The 22,415-nt window shown below is 39.1% G+C and overlaps 1 protein-coding gene across 32 annotated transcripts in view; it reads left to right on the top strand.

Moving 5' to 3' along the window:
• Window positions 1-22,415, top strand: part of NRXN3 (neurexin 3) — a 1,019,675-nt gene that overhangs the window by 883,781 nt on the left and 113,479 nt on the right. For 22 of the 32 annotated variants that reach the window (XR_013929432.1, XM_080395263.1, XM_080395238.1 and 19 more), the window contains one exon: window positions 20,912-21,001. The exons of the other annotated variants lie outside the window; for them this stretch is intronic. Coding sequence is in view for 21 of the 22 variants with exons in the window: in XM_080395263.1 (XP_080251389.1) it covers window positions 20,912-21,001 (90 nt within the window). In the remaining variant the exon portion in view is untranslated. The remainder of the gene's footprint in view (window positions 1-20,911; window positions 21,002-22,415) is intronic. 32 annotated transcript variants of the gene reach the window in all.

Below are 22,415 nucleotides of genomic sequence, written 5' to 3'. Positions count from 1 at the left end.
AGTTGTACCCCAAGGGAAAAAGATGCTTTCATATTCCAGACAACTTTTCCTTTCCATGCATGTATTTCAGTTTCTGGCTGCTTGTAGATGATGAAGTTTTCAGCCTGTCCTTGTGGAAATAAGGCTTATGTGTGTGTGTATGTGTCTCCTTTATTTTTTTCCGGTTTCTTTCAAACTGATTTTGTAGCCAAATTAATAAAGGGTCAAAAGTTGGGGGAGAAAAAAAAAAAAAAAAAAGAAAAAGAAAAAAGAAATAACCAAGGGTAGAGGGTAGTGTTTGAGCCCTCCCAGGGGAAAGGACTGTGGCTTGCTTTCAATTCATGTTAAATACCAGAATATCTATATAATAAAGAGGCATTATGAATGCCTTAGATTCAGGAAAAGCTTCAATAAGACAATAAGTACAGGAAACCAATCCTTATTAGTCCATTTTCTGGGCAATTTATGGTTTAAAAGAAGACCGAACAGCAGCTTTTGAAATGAGTAATTTGTAGTCTTTCACAGACCAAACTCACATTAGTATTTCTTGTACTGAGTGCAAGACCAAACCGGTGTTCAGCAGAGTTTCAACTCTGTAAATAGCTTTATGGTTGGGGTGACTCAGGCTAATCCAGTGTGTTTCAACTGGAGCCTGCTGAAACTGCAGTTTGTATCAAACTTCTGTAATAATAGCTAAGGAATCCTGTATTTTAAACATCACTTCAGTTCTGGAAACACAGTTATTTGTAGTGTTTAAAAATCATATTTATAGCACATGCGTGTTTGGGCACGCTGTGTTGTCTGTTACATGAACAATTTCATGTGTACTTGATTTTCTGCTCAGTGCTACAGCCTTATGTTTGCAAATTTTATAAACTAGCTAAAATATCTTCCTTGTCATCACATTGTGCAATCTTCAGGCAGCAGGGCTGCATTCTGAATGGCATTTCCATGCTCCTCTCTGAGTTTTATTACCTGTAGAAGGATTATACATTAGACTCATAATTACTCGCTCAATGGAAAGTACAAATAAAAGTGGGATATTCATTAAATGAGCAAAGAGAGACAATATTGGCTTTTCTTAAAACACAGTCTTCAGTTACATTGAAATTAAATGAAACTAGCCCAATGCGACTGAAACACTCCAAAGCTGTATTTTTGCAACTTCAAATAAAAGACAAGGAAGTGGAAGGAAAACAGAAAAGCAACAAACCTACAATTCATCCACTGACATTTTGTTTTTTATAGCATCCAATTGCATCTCAGTCACCTGCAGCATAAGCTTTATGCTTTCTTATGAGGAAAAGGGTTAGCGAGAAATGGTAAAGGAGGGAATTAACTTGGAGCTAAGGTGGGCTAAGCTTTGGGACTGAAATAATCCCCATCATTAGCGGTGATCTCTCACCGTTTGTACCATTCCAACCCTGCCAGAGTTTCTCTTACTGGGCAGTAACTGAACAGGGGCCAGGTGCAGGTATCTGAGTCAGGTATCCTGAGAACCAGGTGATGCAAATAGCAGCATTAGCACTGGGGCTGCTATCTACAGGTCAGCTGTTGTGGTTTACTTCAGCCTAAACAACTGAGCCATTTACTTGCATTAGGTTTGCCCTTTCTCCTCTTGCTCAAGCACACAATAAGGAGATGGATTTTTTTGCAATCCTTGATAGCCAATTCCTTGACGCTTGATTAATTAAGTTGGTCATCACGATGGATTTCTCAGCCAGAGTATACACCTTTTGCTGTGTCCTGAAACACAGTTTTCCATGAGTGCCTTCCTTCTGTTGTCTCGCATGCCTTCACCCTTTGGTGTGCATTCCAGATAACAGTTGTGCTTAGCCACTATTATTTTCTTGGGTTTATGTTCTTGCTGAGAGCCTTCTCTGTACCTAAATAAATATTTTTAGTGATGAAGTAGGAGTAATTCTGGACTAAGAGTTCAGGAAGAGGAAGCATTTAACATGGTTTTGTTTCAGATTACAGTAAAACTCATCAAAATTAAAGCACTTTACAGTGAGATGAAGTCAGCAATTCTCAGAAGAGTTAAAAATAAATCTGTCTTGACACAGAACTGGGATACCTCAGTCCCTACGTTTTCACTAATTCTTTGGCAGAAGAATTTTTTTGTCTCAGTCCGCTTACTTTGCTTGCAAAGTAGTATTTTGTGTGTTGCCAGATTTGTAGTGTACATCGAAACAAGCCTGATATTCCTGATTATTCATCCGTGCACTGACTACATTTTTTGCAGTAGAAAAGGAAACAAAATTAGGTTAAGAGAAGCTGTAAAGCAAGAGTATTAGTGACACAAAAATAAAGTCTAATTGGACTAATGTTTTAAAGGAGAAGATTAAAGGAAGAGAGGCAAAAGGCAGGAAGAGGTTGTCATTTAAAGAAATGTGTAATTTAGCAAGAGAACTATAGCCTGGATTTTATTAATGCACTTTAAAAATAAGAAATAGGACAGCATTAAACAACTGGGTCCTTATCAGGATTCATTAGTTCATCCACACAATACAGATTTTATATTTTCCCCCTTTATCATTCTCTTGAGTGTTCTCTTAGCCTTCTTTTAGGACTCTCTGCCCTTTCAGATGATGTTAATTTGCAGTTCTATTGGTACTGAATAAAAGAAAAAAGATCTCAACCTCTGTGCCCCTACTTCATTCTCTCTCTCAAGTACATGTTTGAGAGGAAGCTGGATTTTAGGAAAAGCTGGACAGTTAACTCTTGACATCAGAACTCCAGGGACTCTTTGACTGCTCTGGGAAGTACTGTGGCCTGTTAAGTGTATACCTATAAAACAAAAAGCTGGTTCTGAGATCCTGGTATCTGTTCTGGGGAGAATGGTTCTGGTCCCTAGGACTGAATAACCCTCAACAGTTGGGGCATATATTCTGGTTTAATTTCATTTGAAAGGAATCCAGTTTGTATTCCCAGAGAGCATTTCAGTACATGAACCAAAGTCTAGCAAGTGGAGAGAGTTGGGAGGTATACATTGGAGGTGTGCTCCTGATTCAAACCAGAATGCTGATGTGGATGGATTTTACCATAATACATAGCTGGAGCTGAACAGAGTAGCTCATTCTTTTATTACTCCCCATTTGACTTAAATAGTCAAATTTTTGTTTTCTACTGTCTCTCCTATTCTGTTCAGGGAGATCGCTTTACCAAAGCCATTCACCATGTACCTGGCCCATGGCATGTGGCCACATGGCAGTGGAAATGACCAGTCGGGAGACGGGGAAAGATAACATTACTTCCTTTATCAGCAAGGCTGGTTTATGCCAGTTTAAAGTCTTCACTGAACTACATCATTTGTAGTCTATGAAACAAAGTCATTCTTTCTCACCTGCCATTGCCTGAAATAAAAAGCTTTCCAGAAGCACAGGTGAAGTTGATAGTGGTCTAGATTGTCCTGCCTATCTAAAATCTGAAAGGTATGAAACCTCTTTGTTTGGGTTTTTTTTTTCTTGGTGAAAAAAATAGGTTATTTTTTTTTACTGAAAAAGAAGTTTACTTTAACTTCAAGAAGCTTTCCACCAAACTGAAGGAGTACTGAAGGCACTAGTGGATGTTATGGTAGGACCCCTCTTGTTAATCTACCAAAGGTCTTGGGAGTCAGGGGAAGTCTTTGCTAATGAAAGGTAGCCGGTGTTATTCCCATTTATTAAAAGGGTGTGAGGGAAGACCAGGGAACTGCAGACCTAGCTCAGTTCCTGGAAAAATTGTGGAGAAGGTTATACTGGGTTCTGTTGAAAAGTATTTAAAGAATAATGCAATAATCAGGCACAGTCAACATGGGTTCACAAAGGAAAAGTCCTGTTTAACAAATTTGATATCCTTCTATGATAAGGTCACCCACCTAGCTGATAAAGGGAAGGCAGCAGATGTAGTTTTTCTGGATTTTAGTAAGGCTTTTGATACTGTCCCTCACAGCATCCTTCCAGATAAGTTGTCCAACTGTGAGATGTGCCAGTTTGCAGTGTGCTGGGTGAAGAACTGGCCGAACGGCAGGGCTCAAAGGATTCCAATGGATGGGGCTACATGTGGCTGGTGACTGGTCACCAGGGGTGTCCCTCAGAGTTCAGTTCTAGGGCCAGTTCTGTTCCATACATTTATCAAGGATCTGGAGGCAGGAGTTGAATGCACCATTAGCAAGTTTGCCGATGATGCCAAACTGGGAGGTGCTGTTGACTGTCTTGGGGGATGAGAGGTCTTGCAGAGAGATCTAAATAGATCAAGAACAAATGCTGGATCCTACACCTAGGATGGGGTAATGCTGGGCACAAGTGTAAATTGGGAGAGGAGTGGCAGGAGATCAGCCCCGCGGAAAGGGATCTGGCGGTGCTGGTCGAGAGCAGGCTGAGTGTGAGGCAGCAGTGTGCCCTGGCAGTCGGGAGGGCAAACTGCATTCCCAGGTACATCAAGCACAGCATATCCAGCCCGTCAAAAGAGGTGATTATCCCGCTGTATTCAGCATTGGTGCGGCCTCACCTTGAGTACCATGTGCAGTTCTGGGCCCCACAATTTGAGGAGAATGTTAAAGTCCTTGAATGTGTCCAGTGAAAGGCAACAAAGCTGGTGAAAGGGCTGGAAGGCATGTCCTATGGGGAGTGGCTAAGGACTTTGTGGGCATCTAGTTTGGAGAAAAGGAGGCTGAGTGGTGACCTCATTGCTTTTTACGGATTTTTGAGGAGGGGATATAGAGAGGGAGGTGCTGGTCTTTTCTTTCTGGTATCCAGAGATAGAATATGTGTAAATGGTTTAATGCTGCACCAGGGGAGGTTCAGGCTAGACACCAGGAAGCATTTCTTTACTGAGAGAGTGGTCAAACACTAGAACAGGCTTCCTAGAGAAGTGGGTGACAGACTTCATGCCTGTCAGTGTTTAAGAGGCATTTGGACAATGTTCTTAATAACATGCTTTAACTTTTGGTCAGCCCTGAGCTAGTGAGGCAGTTGGACTAGATGATTGTTGTAGGTCTTTTCAACTGAAAAATATTGTATTCCATTCCATTCCAAACTGACTCAATCCCAGAGTATAGCAGAGAATGTTTGGTAAAGGTTATAGTTTTACATTTAAGTTAAAGGTGAAGAGACACAATCTCCAGAAAGAATCTCATGACTGTCAGTTTTTCTGACTTTTTTTTTTTACCTTATGACCTCTCATCTTTGAGAAAATTTCCAAGAACTTAGTTTTGGGACAGCTGAAATTATATACAACATCCATATATTCTAGGTTTAATAGATACTCTAAGTCTTATCTGTTTTATCTGTAGAGAAGGAATTATGGTGGTGGAAACAAGTGAAATATTTATGTTTGTTTTCCCCTTTTGATACACTTGAATGGTATGTATGGCTCCACCTTATCCTTCTTTTACAAAAGTCTTCTGTGATTAAAAGAATACAAACTGGAATGGGGGTGGGGGTTGTATTGCTGTTGAAAACCAGTGGATACTTTAACAAAATGCTGAGTATTTCTCAATGGAATTATGATAACTCTGCCCTGCTTGCATGCTTTTTTCATTATACCACACTAGAATATTGGTTGCGGCCTAAGATTCAAAATACCTAGATCCTAATAATTTTTTCTTTAATACCCATTAAATATAGGCATTTAAAAAAGGCAGTAGTACAGTATGCCAAACAGAACTTGAGTTAAGTCAGCATCAGGGATTTTGGGTTGGGAGAAATGGAGTGTGGAGCTGTTTTGGGAGAGTGGACTGCATGCTGCAAATGTGGAATGGAAAAGGCATTCAGCAAGCAGAGTCACTGAAGCTGGTTTAAATACTGTGTTGTATGACACCGGCAATCTGTGATGAGTGTTATTGTAAGTTTCTTTGGGAAACAAAACTAGATTTTCAGATATGTGGGTGTCCGCAGGTCCAGCTGTCTTTAAATGGAGTGTTGCTACTTAGTATCTCTAAAAATTATTATACACATCTCTACAAATCAAATTCGCTGAGTCTTACAGAATTGTGACTACTGAACTGGAGTTCATAGTCTGCTTTGAAACAGGTTATTTCTCATCCTACTCAAGCCATTTATTGCCTTTCCCTTGATATTTTCAATCTCCTTCCACAAGTGGCATGATCTTTTTGTTCTATGAAGTCTATTTCCCACCTCATCCCTCTGCTGGAGGGACTTTGAGAAGGGTGTTGTTTCTTTTCTTCATTCTTTCTGGTTTTATTTAGTTTTTTATCAGCAACGTTTCTTTCTCTCCCTCTGTGATTTCCCAGCCATGAGATAAATAGCCTTGTATCTTACAAGCTAAATACAATTACTGCTATCAAAACTGGAGTCTTTCTCTCCCTGTAAATGTCTCTTGGAAGCTGATAAGCTGTTCAAGGCAAACTGCAGGTTTCTGCCTAATCCTGAGATTAAACATAACCACCCAGAAGACAGAAAGAGATAATTGGGGTTGGGGGGGGAGGCAGGCAGGAGAGGAAGAGAAGAGGAGAAAGTGAGATCCTCTCCTGAGATATTAAGAGGACATACACAAGGCTCAAGGTTATTTGTAAAGGAATTACACAAAACACACAAGAGCTTGTTATGATGAGGAATTTCCTCAGATAATGCAGCGATTGTTGTAGTTGTTAAAGACAAAATTTAGCAGGGATTTGTTTGATGTAAAACATAGAGGGGAGCTGTAGAAAACAGCTCCCAGCCATGACTGCTGATTTTAATATATTAGTCCCCATCTTGTCCTTGAAGCAGGAGGTCTCACAAAGTTGCATCCAGATTCTTTGCAGGTGCTGGCTTGGGTTCATCTCACTGGCTTTATGCTGAACGAGGTGAGACAGTAGATTTCCCAAGAGTAAAGAAACGGGACTGAGCCAGCTGTTGGTGCTCTGTGTTTTGCTGCCTGCTGACCATCTGAATGAGGGTATCTTAACCCTCCTGTTCACGAAACAGAGAGCACTAACCTTCAAGAGCGTCTTAATAACAGAGGAGTAGTGTGTTATACCTGTAGTAGTCTTCAGTTACAACTAAGGCAGGATTACTGAAGGCAGGCAGTCTTTATGAGTCAGTCCAATACAGCTGAAAAAAAAGCAGCCTTATTTCTGGATATATAAGTTCTTCTTGATGTTTTTTATCATTGGCATTTTAATTTTCTCTCTGTGTAATTTTTTAAGGTCTAATCTGAAAACTTGTTTGTATGTTTTAACTGTTATCAGTTGGGATATGCCAAATGAGACATTACCTCTCCCAGCTTTGCTTTATTTAATTTATAATGCATTAGCCAAGAAGGAGAAGATAAGTTTGGATGATCTAATAGTAGCATCACTGGAGGATTTAAGGGAAGGCTACATATCCTTTCTTCAGTTGACATGCATTTTGATATTGTAAATAATATGTGTTATTGTGATTATTAGTTCTCATGAGCTCAGTGATGCAGAATCTAATGCTGATTGGGACATTAACAAGAAGAACTCAAAAGCAGAACTAACTGGCACGTCTGAGTCACTACAACAAGTTCTTCCTTTCTATGTTTGTACTTAGCCCTGCACGGCTCATGTTGTACCACTTCAGTGATCTCCAAATGTTTGGTGGCTAAGCCTTATTTTATTAGAGGAAATAACTACCACTCTGTGTTTTGCAGAGCCTAGCTCCTCCTCCCTCAAATTACGTCTATCTCTTCCAGAGTGATTTTGGCACCTCCTTATTCCCTTTTCTTTACACCCACCTCCCAAATACAGGTTTTACCTTCTTGTGCCCCTTTAGCAATCCCTTCCCTACTTCAGGCTTGAGCCTGTTATGATCTTTTCACTTCTGAAACCAAAGTATTAGTAAGAATCTTGGCTGAATCCAGTTGTCTCCATGAAGAGGCAAGTGAATCTTGTGCCTGAGTACTTAGAGTCATTAATAAGTCCTGTTACTTGATGTGCAAGCTGAAGGGATTCCTTTGTGGTACTGCCAGATCCCGCTGTGGTCTTAATATTTTCCTATCCAAGTGCCCTTGTTAGTGGGTAATGAGTTAGGAGCAAGAGCACTGAATTTTGATTAGCCCTGTGGGCTGAATGTGATCCCCAGGGTTCTTGCCATACGCTTGTTTGTGGGTTTTGATTTTTCATATTGTACTCATTTTGCGGGACTTAAATGAGCTCTCAGATGCTTCCTATCAGCGTGAATTGGAGATGGCATGTAAAGTGCCTCTGACAGATTTACTGCATTTCATGAGCCTAAAACATACAAAAAGACAGGGTTAATAAAACAGGATTGGAGAAGCACATTTTGAAGGCTGTACTGTGACATATGTTGAAAGATCTGCCAAGAGGGATGATTAAAGCATGACAAGTTGATGAAATCAAGAGTTGATTGTAGCTTGTCACTGCAGGGACATTACATCTATGATATATTTATAAGGCTGGAAAACAGATAAATATGGCTACATGATATGAACAGTCAGTTTTGGTGCTCTGTATCCACTGAGATATAAACCTACACACATTAAGTCATTAACAGACAAACATACATTGGAATTTGTGCAAAACCACCCATGTTAATGCATGTGCATCCATACTGGATGATGGGATAGGATCCAACATGATAAAAAGTTACATACATGTTGCCACTACTCACACAGTTTAACTTCTATGTACTTTGTGTTTTGCTTTCCCACAGGACATATGATGCTGTGGTTTGTTTTCACTTTGCTTGTGTCACCAACAGTTGCATGGAAGTGCTGTAGGGCTTGTCTGTCTGCCAGATTCTGTCTTTGAGGACAGAGGAGAGGAAGGACAGAGAGAAAAAGAAAAACTTGACTATATTGTGACTTGCAAAAGGATTGAAAGAAGGAGTTTACCTAAGGAAGGATACACATAGAATAGTATCTTTGTGCAAGTAGCCATGAACATCTAATTCCCGCATAGTCCTTGAGATGTGAGGAAGAGGGGGGAAGGAATAAGAAGCATTCTTATGTAGCAGTCTCTATTACTGCTATGTAACAGTCACGTAAAAGGTTGTTCTAACGTGCAAATGCATGCCACAGAGGCAATACCGCTTTTAATTTAGCCAATATACTTTATATTGTTTGTAGCCTGGATAAAGAAAATACTATCAGGAAATACTGACAATTTGAGGAAAACTTTTTGTCGGTGCTGTCCAAAAGAACAGAGATGTATATTATATTGCTGCATGCTGTTAGTTGGATTAGTGTAGCATCACTCATACATCTTCCTGAATCAGACTATATGTCCGATATGTCAAACCTACCGGCAAATATCAAATAAATCAGAATAAAATTTGCTTTAATGGGAAAAGTTACACATCTGTGCAATGGTCCTGGATTTGGGACTGTTTGTATTCTGTTCTCTCAAAACCTGTTTGTTCATCTGATCGGCTTCTTGAGCTGGCAAGCACCCAAGTGCCTGATGCTTCAGAGAATTACAGTAACCCACTATGGCAACAACAAAAATATGCCCCAAAAGACATCCTTCTAAAAAAATGGTCCTACTGTTATGCTTAGTTTGTGACCTGAAACATGAGGTAACAGAAACTGTACATGTTTCTATCATGTCTACAGTCATTCATTTCTATTACTCTGTTGGAAAGCAAATGCTTCCTTTTTTTCCCTTTCAATTTATGCAAGGAGACATGATCATGTGGAAACACTCCCACTCCCTCTCCAGCTGGAATTTGATAAAAGTTGCTCTGCTGTATTGTCAGCATGTTACTCAGCCAAATCTAAACCAAGACAAAACAAAACCTAGGCAGTTTAGTGGCATCTGTAACTTTTCTCCATTTCCCTGATGTTTTTTTTTTTTTTTTCCATTGATGATCTTGATTCTGGAATCTCAGTTCTTTCCCCTTAGCTTAGTCTTACAGCCTAGGATTCTTTGTAAGAGAAATTCTTGCAACACAGAATGAGTGCTTATGAAAAGTTGCGTTAACCTTTGGTAATGGTAGTGTGGCATGTAGTGTAACTCATGAAGAGATAAATTTCCTCAATCCTAGGCATGCTGTTTATCAGAATGGTAACTTGAAATTATGCCAAGATAAAGTATCCATAGGGCATCTTTCTACCTTGTTGTTCTTACCCTTCTTGTATCTGATATAAGAACCCTGGGCCAAGGGATTTTCCTAAATGTTGGGATTACATTCTTATACTCGCTGCAGGCCTTTGAGTTCCTGTCCCTGGCATGCTGTGGTGCAAAACAGATGTATTGCATTCACATGGGAATCCAAGCCATGGGGTTTTTCCTTGTGCATCTTTGACATCCAGCACATTTCTTGCTAAAATCACTGCTATGCCATTTCTCATGAATAGTAATTACATACTAAGAGATGTAGGTATGTCCTGATAGCTTGGTCCTGCTAACAATTCCAGGCTGAAGTATACAGCTGCTTGGATATGCATGCTCATGCATATGGTCTGAATGCTCAAATATTATGAGCTGTTCTCATCTGTTTGTGTCCACTGGTCCATGACTGTATGAATGTTCAGGTACCAAGCATAAGCAGTAACACCAAAATTTGTGATAAATTTCTCCTTCACTGGAGTAAGATGAATTAGTATTGGTTCAGTCATCTAACGATACATATGGTTGGACTTGATGATCTGAAAGGTCTTTTCCAACCTAAATGATTCTATGACAAAATGTAGCTGTATAATGTAGTCAATCAAGCCAAATAAGATTGCTAGAAGGTAAGAAACTTGTTAGACAGCACAGTGCACTGAACTCCTAGACATTAATATAGTTAGGTTTCTCTCCTGGGTTAGTTCTGTTTCAGTTTTCCCGGTCAAATGGAGTTATAACATATTCTCTTTCTTCTCTCCCTCTCTGGCTCTCTCTCTGTCCCTCTCATACATGCACACACACACAGTCACAGTGAGCAAACAAACATCTGGCCTGGGGGATCAGAGGCTTGAAACAACAACTTTGTGCTTTTCTGATCTCATTGCCTGCAGAAAGAATAGTGCCAGCTGTAATCCCAGGTTGGCACAGCTGACATGCAGTGACAGAAGGGGCTCAGGCATCTGCATCAGCCTTCTCCCTGCTCACTAAAAGGCGCTGGAAAGTACAAAGTCATTGAAATCCAATGCTGTGGACTGAAGCAGAGCAACTGTGTGAAAGGATGGTCAGAGGTGAAGGGAGCCAGTCGCGGAACTGGGAGCCAGAAGTTCCTGAATCCCAGCCTTGGTTTTATAGATGTGATTCCCTATAGTCTTGGGCAATGCTTTTACCACTCTGTGGCTCAGTTTTCCAATCAGTAAAGGGGGATAAAGCCCCAGTTCACATTATCTTTGGGAAATTAAATAGAAAATATTCTACACCTCACTGAGTATTGAAAACCTTTCTAGGTCAGTTAACTTACATCTTTGCTATTTACTGAGTACCTGGAGCACCCTGGAGACCAAAAACTCCAGTGCTGGACTTGCAAAATCTTTTGTCTTTGTTTTTGGTTGTTTTTTTTAGCCCCACAAATTCACAGTTGGCGAGATTCACTCTGCATGACAGTCTGTAATGTGCAAGACTGAGTGGTATTTTAACCCTTCACTGCTTGGCATTTCCATAGCAATTTCCAAAACTCAGGTCACTTCCAAGAAAGAAATTGATTTAAAAGGTTGTAGTAGGAATAATATATCTACAGAAACTACAGGTTCCTTTTCCCATGGGTCTACCTTACTTCTGACACAGTGTTATTCAGTAATTATTTTTTTCACTGCATTAATGTTTTCTGTGCCTCTAGTTCATGCCTTGGCTTTATGAATGGCCCTTGTCTTTAAGAAGACTTACAGGGCCTTGGAATTCTGTTTCATTTTTTCTAAGTTGATGTAAACAGAAGAATTGATTTCAAGAGGAGGCAAAGATCACTGATTTGTAGCAATTAGAGATGGAAAAGGCCTGTTTGGTCTAATGTATTCTGTGTTGTAACCAACTGATATTCCCCACCACTTTATGAAGTAAAATTTTAAATAATTAAATAATTTCCCTGAGGAGACAGTAACATTGTCTAATATGTAATCTTGATAGGAAGTGCTTCTTCATGAACTTCTTTCATCAGTTTCTTACTTGCTTTTAGTTATTTCCTGTGCCACTCACTCTAGAGAACTTGCCTCCTTCCACAGGGTTTTCACCTTTCTGTTATTTGTAACTGGTTAGCTTTCCAATCCTCATCGGTGACGTCTGAGTAAATGCTTTGTAGGCATTACTGTCATTGATGTCACTGACTGAGCAGCCTCCCTGTACTCAGCACTGTACATTCTTCCTCCGTTTGTTGTATATTCACCTCCGCCTATTGCCTCCCTGAGGACAGACGCCCAGGGAAATGAGACCCAGGACCATCTGATGGTTTCTGGTGGAATGAACCCAGGTCCATCACCGCTAACACGGAGGCAGAGACTGCAAGTCCTGCTGGAACCGAGCCGATTCCTACATGGATACCGGAGCGCCTGCCGGCACCTTCCAACGAGGAGTCTCGGTTCTGGTGTAATGCCTGATAAACGTGAAGAGGAGCCCGCCCTGAACGGAGAGCGTGGTGCACTGAGCCCCAAGTGGTTCTGCAGGCATCAGTGCTCTTTCCACCCCAGCTTCCGTGCTGTCTGTGTCAGCCATAAACCAGCTGTCTGCCTGAGCGCTCTTGTCTGCAGGGGTGTGATATTGAGCCACTGACTCTACGAAGCAAGTGTAAGGCTACGAGTTTTCTCATCTCCTATCCTGCACCATGCAAAGGCACTTGTTCTGTTTTCAATATCACATTGGTCCTGGAAGCAAACTAGCTGCACTCATGTAGCTTCAGCGCCTAACCCAACACAGATAAACTAGATTCAGCGTTTCTGTGCCCCAACTTTGTGGAATCCACAAAACAGATAAGCAAGCCTTTAGATAAATGGGAATTAATAGAATTTGAAGTGTCGATACAAATAAAGTGTTTCTGTCATTTGGTTATGGCTGCTTGTTCCCACTGGGCTATATAAATCAGATCCTGACCTTTCTCAAAGGAATCGAAGAAGTGGGATATGTGGACAGAGCTGTGGATTTTATTCTGATCTCTCTTTCACATCTCTTCCTGCAAAATGAAATTTGTTCTTGTTTAAAATGGAAAGATCAATATGTAGTTTCAGCTGTTCTTTAATAGTTACTTTAGCCTTGGCTGCCTGATATGGGGCTTAATTTGGACCTGGTCAGTGAAAAAACAATAATTTATGCATTACTTACAAATCATCTCAAAGGTCTGGTAATGTAGACACCAAAATTTTTTCATACCTGTAAAAAGGTTGAACTGCTAACTGCTTTCTCTATACTGTACACTAGTTCACTTTTTTGACATAAAGCAAAAGAGAACTAAAGCAGACTGCTTTTGTCTCATGCCCATGGCCTCAGCTTCTAGAGGGCTGAAATGATTAAGTATAATCTGCTCATATAAAGTAAGACCTGAATCACATTTTTCACAAGGCTAACTCTTTTTTTTCTTCTGTACGCTTGAAAAAGTTTGATTAACCTTCTTCTACCTTTGCTAGTCTGAGTTTTCTTTTTGTTTTGCTCCTATTGTGCTTCTGTGTTAGATTATCAAGGGCAAGGCACTCATTTTCTCAGTCATCCAAGACAGGATTGAAAGACCAATCTAAGGGAGGTTGAGATGTTACTGATCTTGTCCTGGGGCAGAGAGGTGAATTAGATGGCTTCTCAGAGTCTTCCTTAGTCTTATTAATGTCACAGTAGCCCATGTTAGCTGCAGCTTCTGGACAGACATATAGACTCTAATCTCCTTGTTTGCCTCTGAATTTCCCAGAGATTTTGGCCTGAATGCTGCTTTGCTTTGAATTAGGACCCTATATTTTTTAGGCTAAATAAGAGAGGATAAACTAGAGAGTGGCAGCAGCATAAAGATTTTGGTTGAGGCGATAGGAACTTGCAGTTGCCTGAGCAACTTTTGCTGTTGTCATCTTGCTTGTTAATTCTCTCTCCTATTTTTAGTATTTATGTTACCGAGACCTCATTGTCTTTTGTCATGAGGGCAGTGAGCTGAGGAGAGTTGTGGTGTGAAGGTCAGCTTTTAACTCTAGTCCACAGTGAGAGGAACGGAAGGAAAAGTGTGGCTCCCAGCAAACAATAGGATCTGAGGGAATTGAAGATAAAGTCAAGGGCATCCAGGACTAAGGGGGAAATGAGGACAAGAAATAAAATGAGAATTCAACAGCAAAAGATGCAACCATATCGAACTGTGAAGGCAGAGGGAAAAACCCAATATCCAAGAGCTGAAGCAAAGATAAACAATGTCAAGACTCAGCTATTCTTCAGTCCCCTCAAATGAAATAAAATCCCAGATTGGAATTAATCTTCCATAGCACCCCTTGTTACACAAGGCGAAACTGAAGCTTTGCAAGAATTTGTAGAGGGACAGTTTGTGGCAGTTAGATTCCAGATCACCTGCCTTATAATTATTTGTTTAGTTGCATGGCCATCCTGTTTCATTTCTGTGTAAGCCACATCTGTCGTTTCCGCTTTGAACTTTTTCAAGTGCTTTATAAAAAACATTGAAAGTAGAGAGTTTTGAGATGTTTTGATTTTAATGCAAACATTCCCTCTGTTGTATAATGTAAACCACAATATGGTCTTATAGTAATGCAGAAAAACAGGCCTGATGCTAAAACTGGTTGTAGTGGTTTTACTCCTTTCTGATTTATGGAAGAAGAAGATTCTAGTCCTAAATCTGAACTCTACAGATAGGCTTGTCTTAGTTTCCTAGATGAATATAAAATTTGAATGAATGATGGTTGTACTTTGTGATATTTAAAACATCTACTTAAGCAAGTGGGAAAATGGGACAATTCTGTATATTGTAAGTTTTTAAGAGCAGCTGCCTGAAAACAGAAGTGGTTAAAGAGGTTCAGTGTCTGCCAATCACAAACACACTTCTGAAACTTTTGTGCCCTTTCTGAGATATTAGGGGAAAATGGTAGCTTCTCCGTGATGCATGCGAGTCGCCTTTTCCAGGGCACGCAGCATCAGCTCTAGAAGAGTTTTGGGGCTGAACTCAACTGAGTCAGTTTAAGTCAGTAGAGGATTTAGCACTCAAAGGTAAACTTTGTGGGCTGTAGTAGGCTGCCGTGCCCTTCTCCCATACTGATGTCAATTAAGTGTCTGTAAATCTTAGTGAGATTATGGGCACCCGTAAAAAGTCAAAGGGAGGTGGCATTAAAGACTGCTGGGTCAGCTGAGCTATCAAACACTTGCTAGCCCTTCTCCTGCTGAAATTCCATCTACAATAAGGGAAAGAAGAGGTGGAATCAGTCTACACCTTGAGCACCAATACCAAAATGTTTTCTTAAATCCTTAGTATTACCATATCGGTTTTCATTTAATAACTGCTTGTTAGACAAATGTCTTACTGTGTTTTAGAAAGTTATTAAGCAATGAAGAAAATGTTGCTGCTGTAGTGTCCCTTCACAAAACAGCCTTTGGCGTTAATTTAGGACAGATGAATGTTTTCTTATGGTATTCTTTTTAGCATCTTCGCAGACTTGACAACACATCAGGTTGGATTAATATTCCACCTGGAAGCGAGTACTTAATTTCTGCCCAGTGCAATTTGCTGGAACCTTTCAGCTTTTCTCTTTCACACCAAAGAGGCAGTAAATCATCATGACTAGTATCTAGGCCAAGAAGCAACATTTTGTAGAGCTTCAATTGCTCTTTTACTTTCTTTAGCTTAAGAATCCATTTTGGTTTAGAAATAAGTTTAATCGCATTAAAGATTGTTTGTTTTGTTAAAGGGTCCAGGAGCAGAAAAGCACAGCATCATCCAGGGTTGAATGGTTGTGGAAGGAAATTCTGCTTTGCCCAGTAGCAAATTTAAAGTGTCTCCCCTTGAACTGTTGCACTGTATCAAAAGCGTTTCCTGTGGGAACTGCTAATAGTGGTTAGCACAAGCAAATTCGTTTTGATTTTTTTCCCCCATTTTAGTTTGATCTAAATTGAAGATTATCAAAAGCTGAAGCTGGATGTGAACCTGATCTATTTGTCTGTATAGTCTATGGAGCAGGGATACAGAGGGCTCCAGAAAAAAAAAAAAAAAAAAAAAAAAAAAACCAAAACAAAACAAAAAAACAAAACCAAAAATCCAGAAGACTGGCAATCTGTCGTATTTAAGCAGCAGGCTCTGATTTTTATGACTGAGGTGCCAGATTTTCCTGGGAGAAAGAGGGACAAATAAAAAAATAGAGCTCGTCTGCTAGATTCCTCTCCAAAATATTTAGTCCTCAGCAATTTCTGTGGTATTCAAAATATTTTGAATGTTCAGGTTAAACAAGATTCAGGGATCCAGAAGATCTCAAAATGTTACCATTAAAATCCTTAAGGTCGTAAGAGCTTGAATGCTTATCAGTTTGTTGGAAAACTTAGGAGATGCAGTAGGATTTCTGTTAATTGTACAGATAAGTACTAAATGAAATAAAAGTGGTTTTTTTGATCCCAGTCTTCACAGAGTTGTATTTGGCTGTGCTTTAGAATTCTGCATCAGAAATGAGAAAAAATAGGTGGAAGAATGCATTTCTGAGGTATAGTTCTTTAGAAGAAGCTATGTCCAGAAGCAGATCATAAGTCATATCAATATACAGGAATTTGTTATGCAGATGAAGGCAAAAGGAGGAAGTTTACGTTAAATGAGCCGTTTGTATTGGTACTTGTCTCATTTAAGCAGCTAGAACCTATGAGAGGAAAAATATTTTGTAAATCACAAGTAGCAAAACTAATCAACACAACTTTACTGTAACAAATTATATCCTGCAGAACTTTGAGACCTACACTGATTCTGAATGCAAAAGAGCTATAGGATTAAATGTATTTTCTAAGATAATTTTAAATTGCTCTCTTAATCCTATGTATTCTACTCTGAAGTACAGCCTTGAATTGGAGCTGGACTCAAAGAGAAAAAAGAGGGGATCTAGATGCATTGTGTGAAGGGATTGTTTGAACATATGTATCGTTCAGCTGTAGAAAGGCATTGCCTTGAGGCTACAATAGGATTGTTACCAAAAATTTCTGTGTATGAAAATGGGCAAGAATCCCCCTTAATCACACCCTGGGTCAGCTGCCAGGGGTCTAATGAGCTTGCTTCTTGTTGAACTTATGTTACTCTGTGTTGCAAACCGTGGTATTTCCTTTTTGAAATATCAAGTGCTGTGTTTATTTTTTTAAAGGACAATTCGAAGTCAATATTAATTATAATAACTGTATCGTTTTATTGATATTTAATGATTTTCCCAAGTGCTTAACAATGGAAAACTTGTTCTTCAACTCAATGTTGTAACTCAGTATATCAGTGAACACATTCTCATGCACATGTTTTTAAAAATCATTCTTACTAATGTCTGAAATAAAATTTAAAAACAAAACAAAAAAAGAATAGATCAGGTACTAATGTTGCAATTTAAACCTATTTGAATTTTCTAATGTCCTTCAATTTTTCATAGCTTTTAAAGGTATGATTTTTATACGTATTTTAATCTTGCTGAATATATCTGCCTAATAATAATAATAAAATTAAATTAAAACTGATTTTATTTAAAAATAGTCTTTAAAGATGCGGTGGGGAATAGTTATCATTACTGGCTTTCTGGAAGGTCTCAGACTGTGTTATAAGAAACCCATTTTTCCCTGTCATGTCTCCTTTTATTGTCACACTTTCTTTTTACCTTAGTCTTGCTGGCCTGTTCTTGTCAGATGCCCTACTTACGAGAAATTTCAATCCACTGCCTTTTTTTCCCTGTCTACAGTCAGCCCTCCACACAGAGGAAGAGGCACTCCACGCCAGCCACTGGCTGACTCTCGTGCTCCCATGAACTGTGCATCATTCTTTATTCTGAAAAAAAGATCTCATTGCAGCCAGCAAAAGGTTGCTTATGTACGTACCGAGTGAAGCCAGTGGAGTTCCTTGTTCCGAATAAAGTGTGTTGTAGAAGTTCTTTGGTACTATAGAAAGTGTTCTTGCCCATCGACATTAGATTTCAATGCACTCATCTAACCAGAAGTCCTTATTCAGAACACTGTAAAAAACAATACTCTATAGTGGGGAAAAAACTCCATTTCTACTGAAACTGTCTTTCTATATCATGTGCAATATATATGTAGTAGCAGACTGTCTCTAAGTGTTGAAGTCTGGGTTGACAGAGAGATTTATGAGTTCACAGAGAAATTTGGGTCTGGCGGTGCCATTGAAACACCTCCTAAGTGTCTTTCATGACCTAGTACTCCTTTCCTACAGAAAGGAAAATATGCATACTGCCACGGACCAAAAATATCCTAAAGGAGATGCAGGATTTCTATGCATTTACAAGATTTAGCTGGTTTAGTGAAGGAGAGCGTGGATTAGTGTGTTGAGAGAAGGTCTAATGGATAAGCAGAATGCCTTGCTAACTGACCTTAGAAAAGGAATTGTTTTTGTAGTGAACTTGACTTAATTGCTTTTGTTTTCACTCTCCCCAAACCAGCAGGTCTGCTTCCCTGTCCAGTGAGTGTAAAATTCCCCAGGCTTAAGCGTCTGGGAGAACCTGCAGGAAAGGGACCTCTCCTTTAGTTTAAAAAATTGGGAAAATAACTGACCTGTGTGACCCCAGCCTACATTAGTCATCAGCTTATTATTAATAAACAGATCAAAAATACTTTTTTTGTTAATATTTCTGTCTCTTTAGGTGGGAGGCTTTTTTAGTTTTGTTGTTTATATTGCCTCAGCTGCTCTTTATATATTTTTTTTCTTAAATCCTGTATTGACCATGATTCAAATTTTATGTTTATCAGTCTGTATTCATGGAAGTACAGAACTGACTTTTGGTACTTTTTGTTGGTGCTAGTATGAATTATGAGCTCTGGGAATGTACTCTAAAGATAACTTCACGTCTGTGAGTGACTGCAAGCCACCACACTACATCTTTTAATATTATTTGATGAATGACTGACAGAGCGTGTTTCCAATATTTTATCTTTTCCTTCTAGTTTATCCAAGTAACCAATTGTACATGGCAGGTCTCTGAGGTGGGACAGAGAAACCGGTACACCTGTGTGTGTCAGCTAGTGTTTAATTAGATCTTTCTACAGTGGGGAATAGCACTTTCCCACAATGAATCTGTTACGTGGAAGGAAAAAAGTAGATGACTTTCCAGGAAGGTGATAAGGAATCAAGCCAGTAAAGCTGCTCTGAAATGGTTTAGCTTTGTTTTATCTGTTGCTGTAAATAAACAGCAAGATTCCTAAATGTTCATCATTATAGTCGGAGATATTAACCCAAATCCAAACTGCTGTTTTCCTTTCAGCTGGTTTTAAAGAGATGCGGATGATTATTTTTACGAATACCCCTAAAGATTAGGTCAGTGCTTTATGACATGTGAATTCTATGGGCTTATAGCGGGTGTGTTGCTATAGTGCCTCTCACTGTTCCAGAAAGCCAGCAGTAACAAGCTGATGCTGTGGTCAGCAGGTACCTCGTACAGGCTGGCAGCACTTCGGAGCAACAATTCCCCAGTAAGGATTATCGAATGCATGAGGCTTACCAGTCATACGGCTTGCAGTATGGAAGTGTCTGCTGGTGACTGGGTGAAGCATCTTGCCAGCTGTTAGTCATAGACGGTTGGATTTTTTTTCCTTGGTGTGTCTTTGCACTGAAAAAAAAGATTCCAGCCTCTGTCTCAGAAAGTAAGATAGATGTGAAGCCACGTTAGGTTATTTATGTGTGGGATTTTAAAAGCAGTACTGCAAATTGTGCAGAGCTGTTGCTTACTCTTGGGCTGCCGTTTATTCAAAACATGTATTGGAGCACCACAGATCTACTGAACTTCTGTTTAGGGTAATATTACTTCAGTAAGCTGGGGGCTTACTCTAGTTTTCTACATTATAATGAAGTTTGTAAAAGACACACTCTTTTTACGCCTGACAGAAGAGTTTTTATAGAAATAATACATGAAGCAAAACCTGGAATGAGTCAGTAAGTGACTGTAGCTGAAGAAAATGAAAAAGCAGAATGATGGTGCTTGTTTACTGTCACTCCTAACACCATCAAACTGAGCTGCTCCTTTCTGCTGGATATTGGCCCAACCCATCTTACCTGAACAACTTTTTAGCATCCAGGGAATTTGAACAAAGCCTTTGTGTGAATCCTATTCCTCCCTGTCCGGTAGGAGTGGTAAGAGCTTTTCTCCAAACCACGCTTTACTGGATAGCTCTGCTATCCATCAGTGCGGAACAATGGAACTGCACTTGCCAGAATTTATATCTTGGGTAATTATTTCTGCTTTCATTTAAATTAGTTTCTAAGCCTCTGTTTTCTTCTGGCAACAGGCCCAAGTCTTTGGTAACTGGACACAAGCCTTCAGGTAGCCTTAATTAACAGCTCTTCCTCTTTTTAAAATTTTACTTCCCTTTTTTTCCTATCTACCTACTCATAGGGTTTTTTTTAAACTTCTACTACCTCTTTCCAGCGTAGATTTCTTATAAATTCTTCCTTTTTTTTTTCCTCTTTATTGGGATTCTACTCCTAACACGTCTTCTGCTACTACAAGAAGGTTTTTTATCCAAGTACTACTAACTGTGTGTTGGTGTGACTGACACAGTGCCTTGTCCTCATGCAATCAGATCTGGAGTCTGATCAACATGGTTTAGCTCATGGCACTGAGTTCACGCAAGGTCTCATGTCCCAAATAAATTACACATGCCTTCTAACTGATTTGGATAAACAAATACTCCGAGGAGAATCTGAGTTATGGTTTTCATAGGATTTAACTTTTTTGACCTTCCAGAACCCCAGGCAATTGGATGTAGAACTATTCTCCACTTTACTAAAGATACATCTCTCTCTTTTCAAATATATATTTGTACGCACACATGCACTTATTTTTTTATAGCTAAATAAGGTCATAAAAAAACCCCAAAAATCTAGGATGTTTTAACTATTTCATTGACTTTTCAGATTGTTTTTAAGCTGTTTTTTAAACTTTAAAGGCAACACTGATAGTGAACGGTTCCAAATGGTAAAACAGAAAATCCCCTTCAAATATAACCGGCCCGTAGAGGAGTGGCTGCAGGAAAAAGGTAACAGTCATTAAAACGTTCATTTTAAACCCATTTGATTCTAAACCCTCATTTTTAAAGCCTGCAAATAAATGTTCTTAAATGATAATCGCTTGCTGCATAAATGACTGTTTTAATTTTCATTATAATTTGTGTCAGCTTCCACCTGCCATATGTTGATAAATCATGCTATAATACATTGCTATTAAAATGCAGTTAAAGGGACAAAATTCTAAGCTTGCTATAACAGTAATGACAAACAAACAAGCAAAAATTCAGGAGACATTTTCTAAAAAACCAAAACAAAGAGCGAAGAGCAACAACATGTATTATGGCAATTTAACCACTGCATGATTTTCCTATTTTGATTTGGTTTTAAACTACATTTATATCTTTATTATCAAAGTTTTATGAAAAATATTTCAAACCTATTTGTTAAACCAATTCCTGTAAGTTTGGTTTGGTTTTTTTGTTTTTTTTCCTCATTAGTCTGATTAGCACTATGGCTATGTATTTCCTATTTGTATTAAGATAATTAAACAATTTTTAAAAATGTTGTAAAGAAATTTTTTTTTTAACATTTTCATTTAAACTACAATGAGGAAGACAGAGAAAGATGATTGTTCTGTTTCTTTTATGCTATGTCTGGAGTACAGCTGGAACACTGAAATGATACATGTGTCTAAGTTATCAGTCCAATTCTTCCCTTATTTAATCTCAGGCGGCTCTACCTGATTTTGTGGGTTTGCCGGGAGAAATTGGCCTCAGTTCTGCACAAATCTTGTTAACGGGCATAAGTCCAGCTGGCTTGAATGAGAGTTCTGCATACACTCTGTGACCTGTTGAAATGGGACTTGCACCAGAGCAGTATTTATTATTTTTTTTTAATCAGGAATTTGGATGGGGAGAAAAATCTCCAATGTAGAGTCCATTCCAAAGCCTGTTGAAGGTAACAGAATAACTCTTACTGATTTCAGCAGGGTTTGGACTGGGCTCTTGGTGTTAAGGTGAAGCTTAAGTCAGGAAGATCTCCCTCTACACTAAATTGGTGTTTTAAAAAATAAAAATAAAAAAACCCCACTAACTCATTCCTTGCCTTGACATCTAGAAAAAGCAGAACACGATCTTCTCTTGTTTCCTCTTAAGAAACTACTGCTGATAAAAGGGGATGACCTTTGAACTCAGATCTTGCATTTTCTGTGCTGACAGACTATGGTGGTTAACAAATTTTCTAAGAGGGAAAACCATTTTGTAGGTTTGAAAAAATATAATTTATGTTCTGTTTCAAGCTTCTGTCCTCAGCTGAATTAACAAATTGATTTGGTTCGTATGAATTTAAGTTAAGGACACAAAGGATGTGGCTGACCACAGTCAAAATATTTTTATGTGAAGCATCTGATCCTGCAAAGTGTTGTGCACACTCAGTTCCTGTTGA

The sequence above is a fragment of the Falco punctatus genome (genome assembly GCF_963210335.1).
Source record: "Falco punctatus genome assembly, chromosome: 7".
Classification (NCBI taxonomy): Eukaryota; Metazoa; Chordata; class Aves; order Falconiformes; family Falconidae; genus Falco; species Falco punctatus.
Note: the sequence above shows the minus strand (reverse complement) of the source record. Positions and strands in the feature narration are given on the sequence as shown.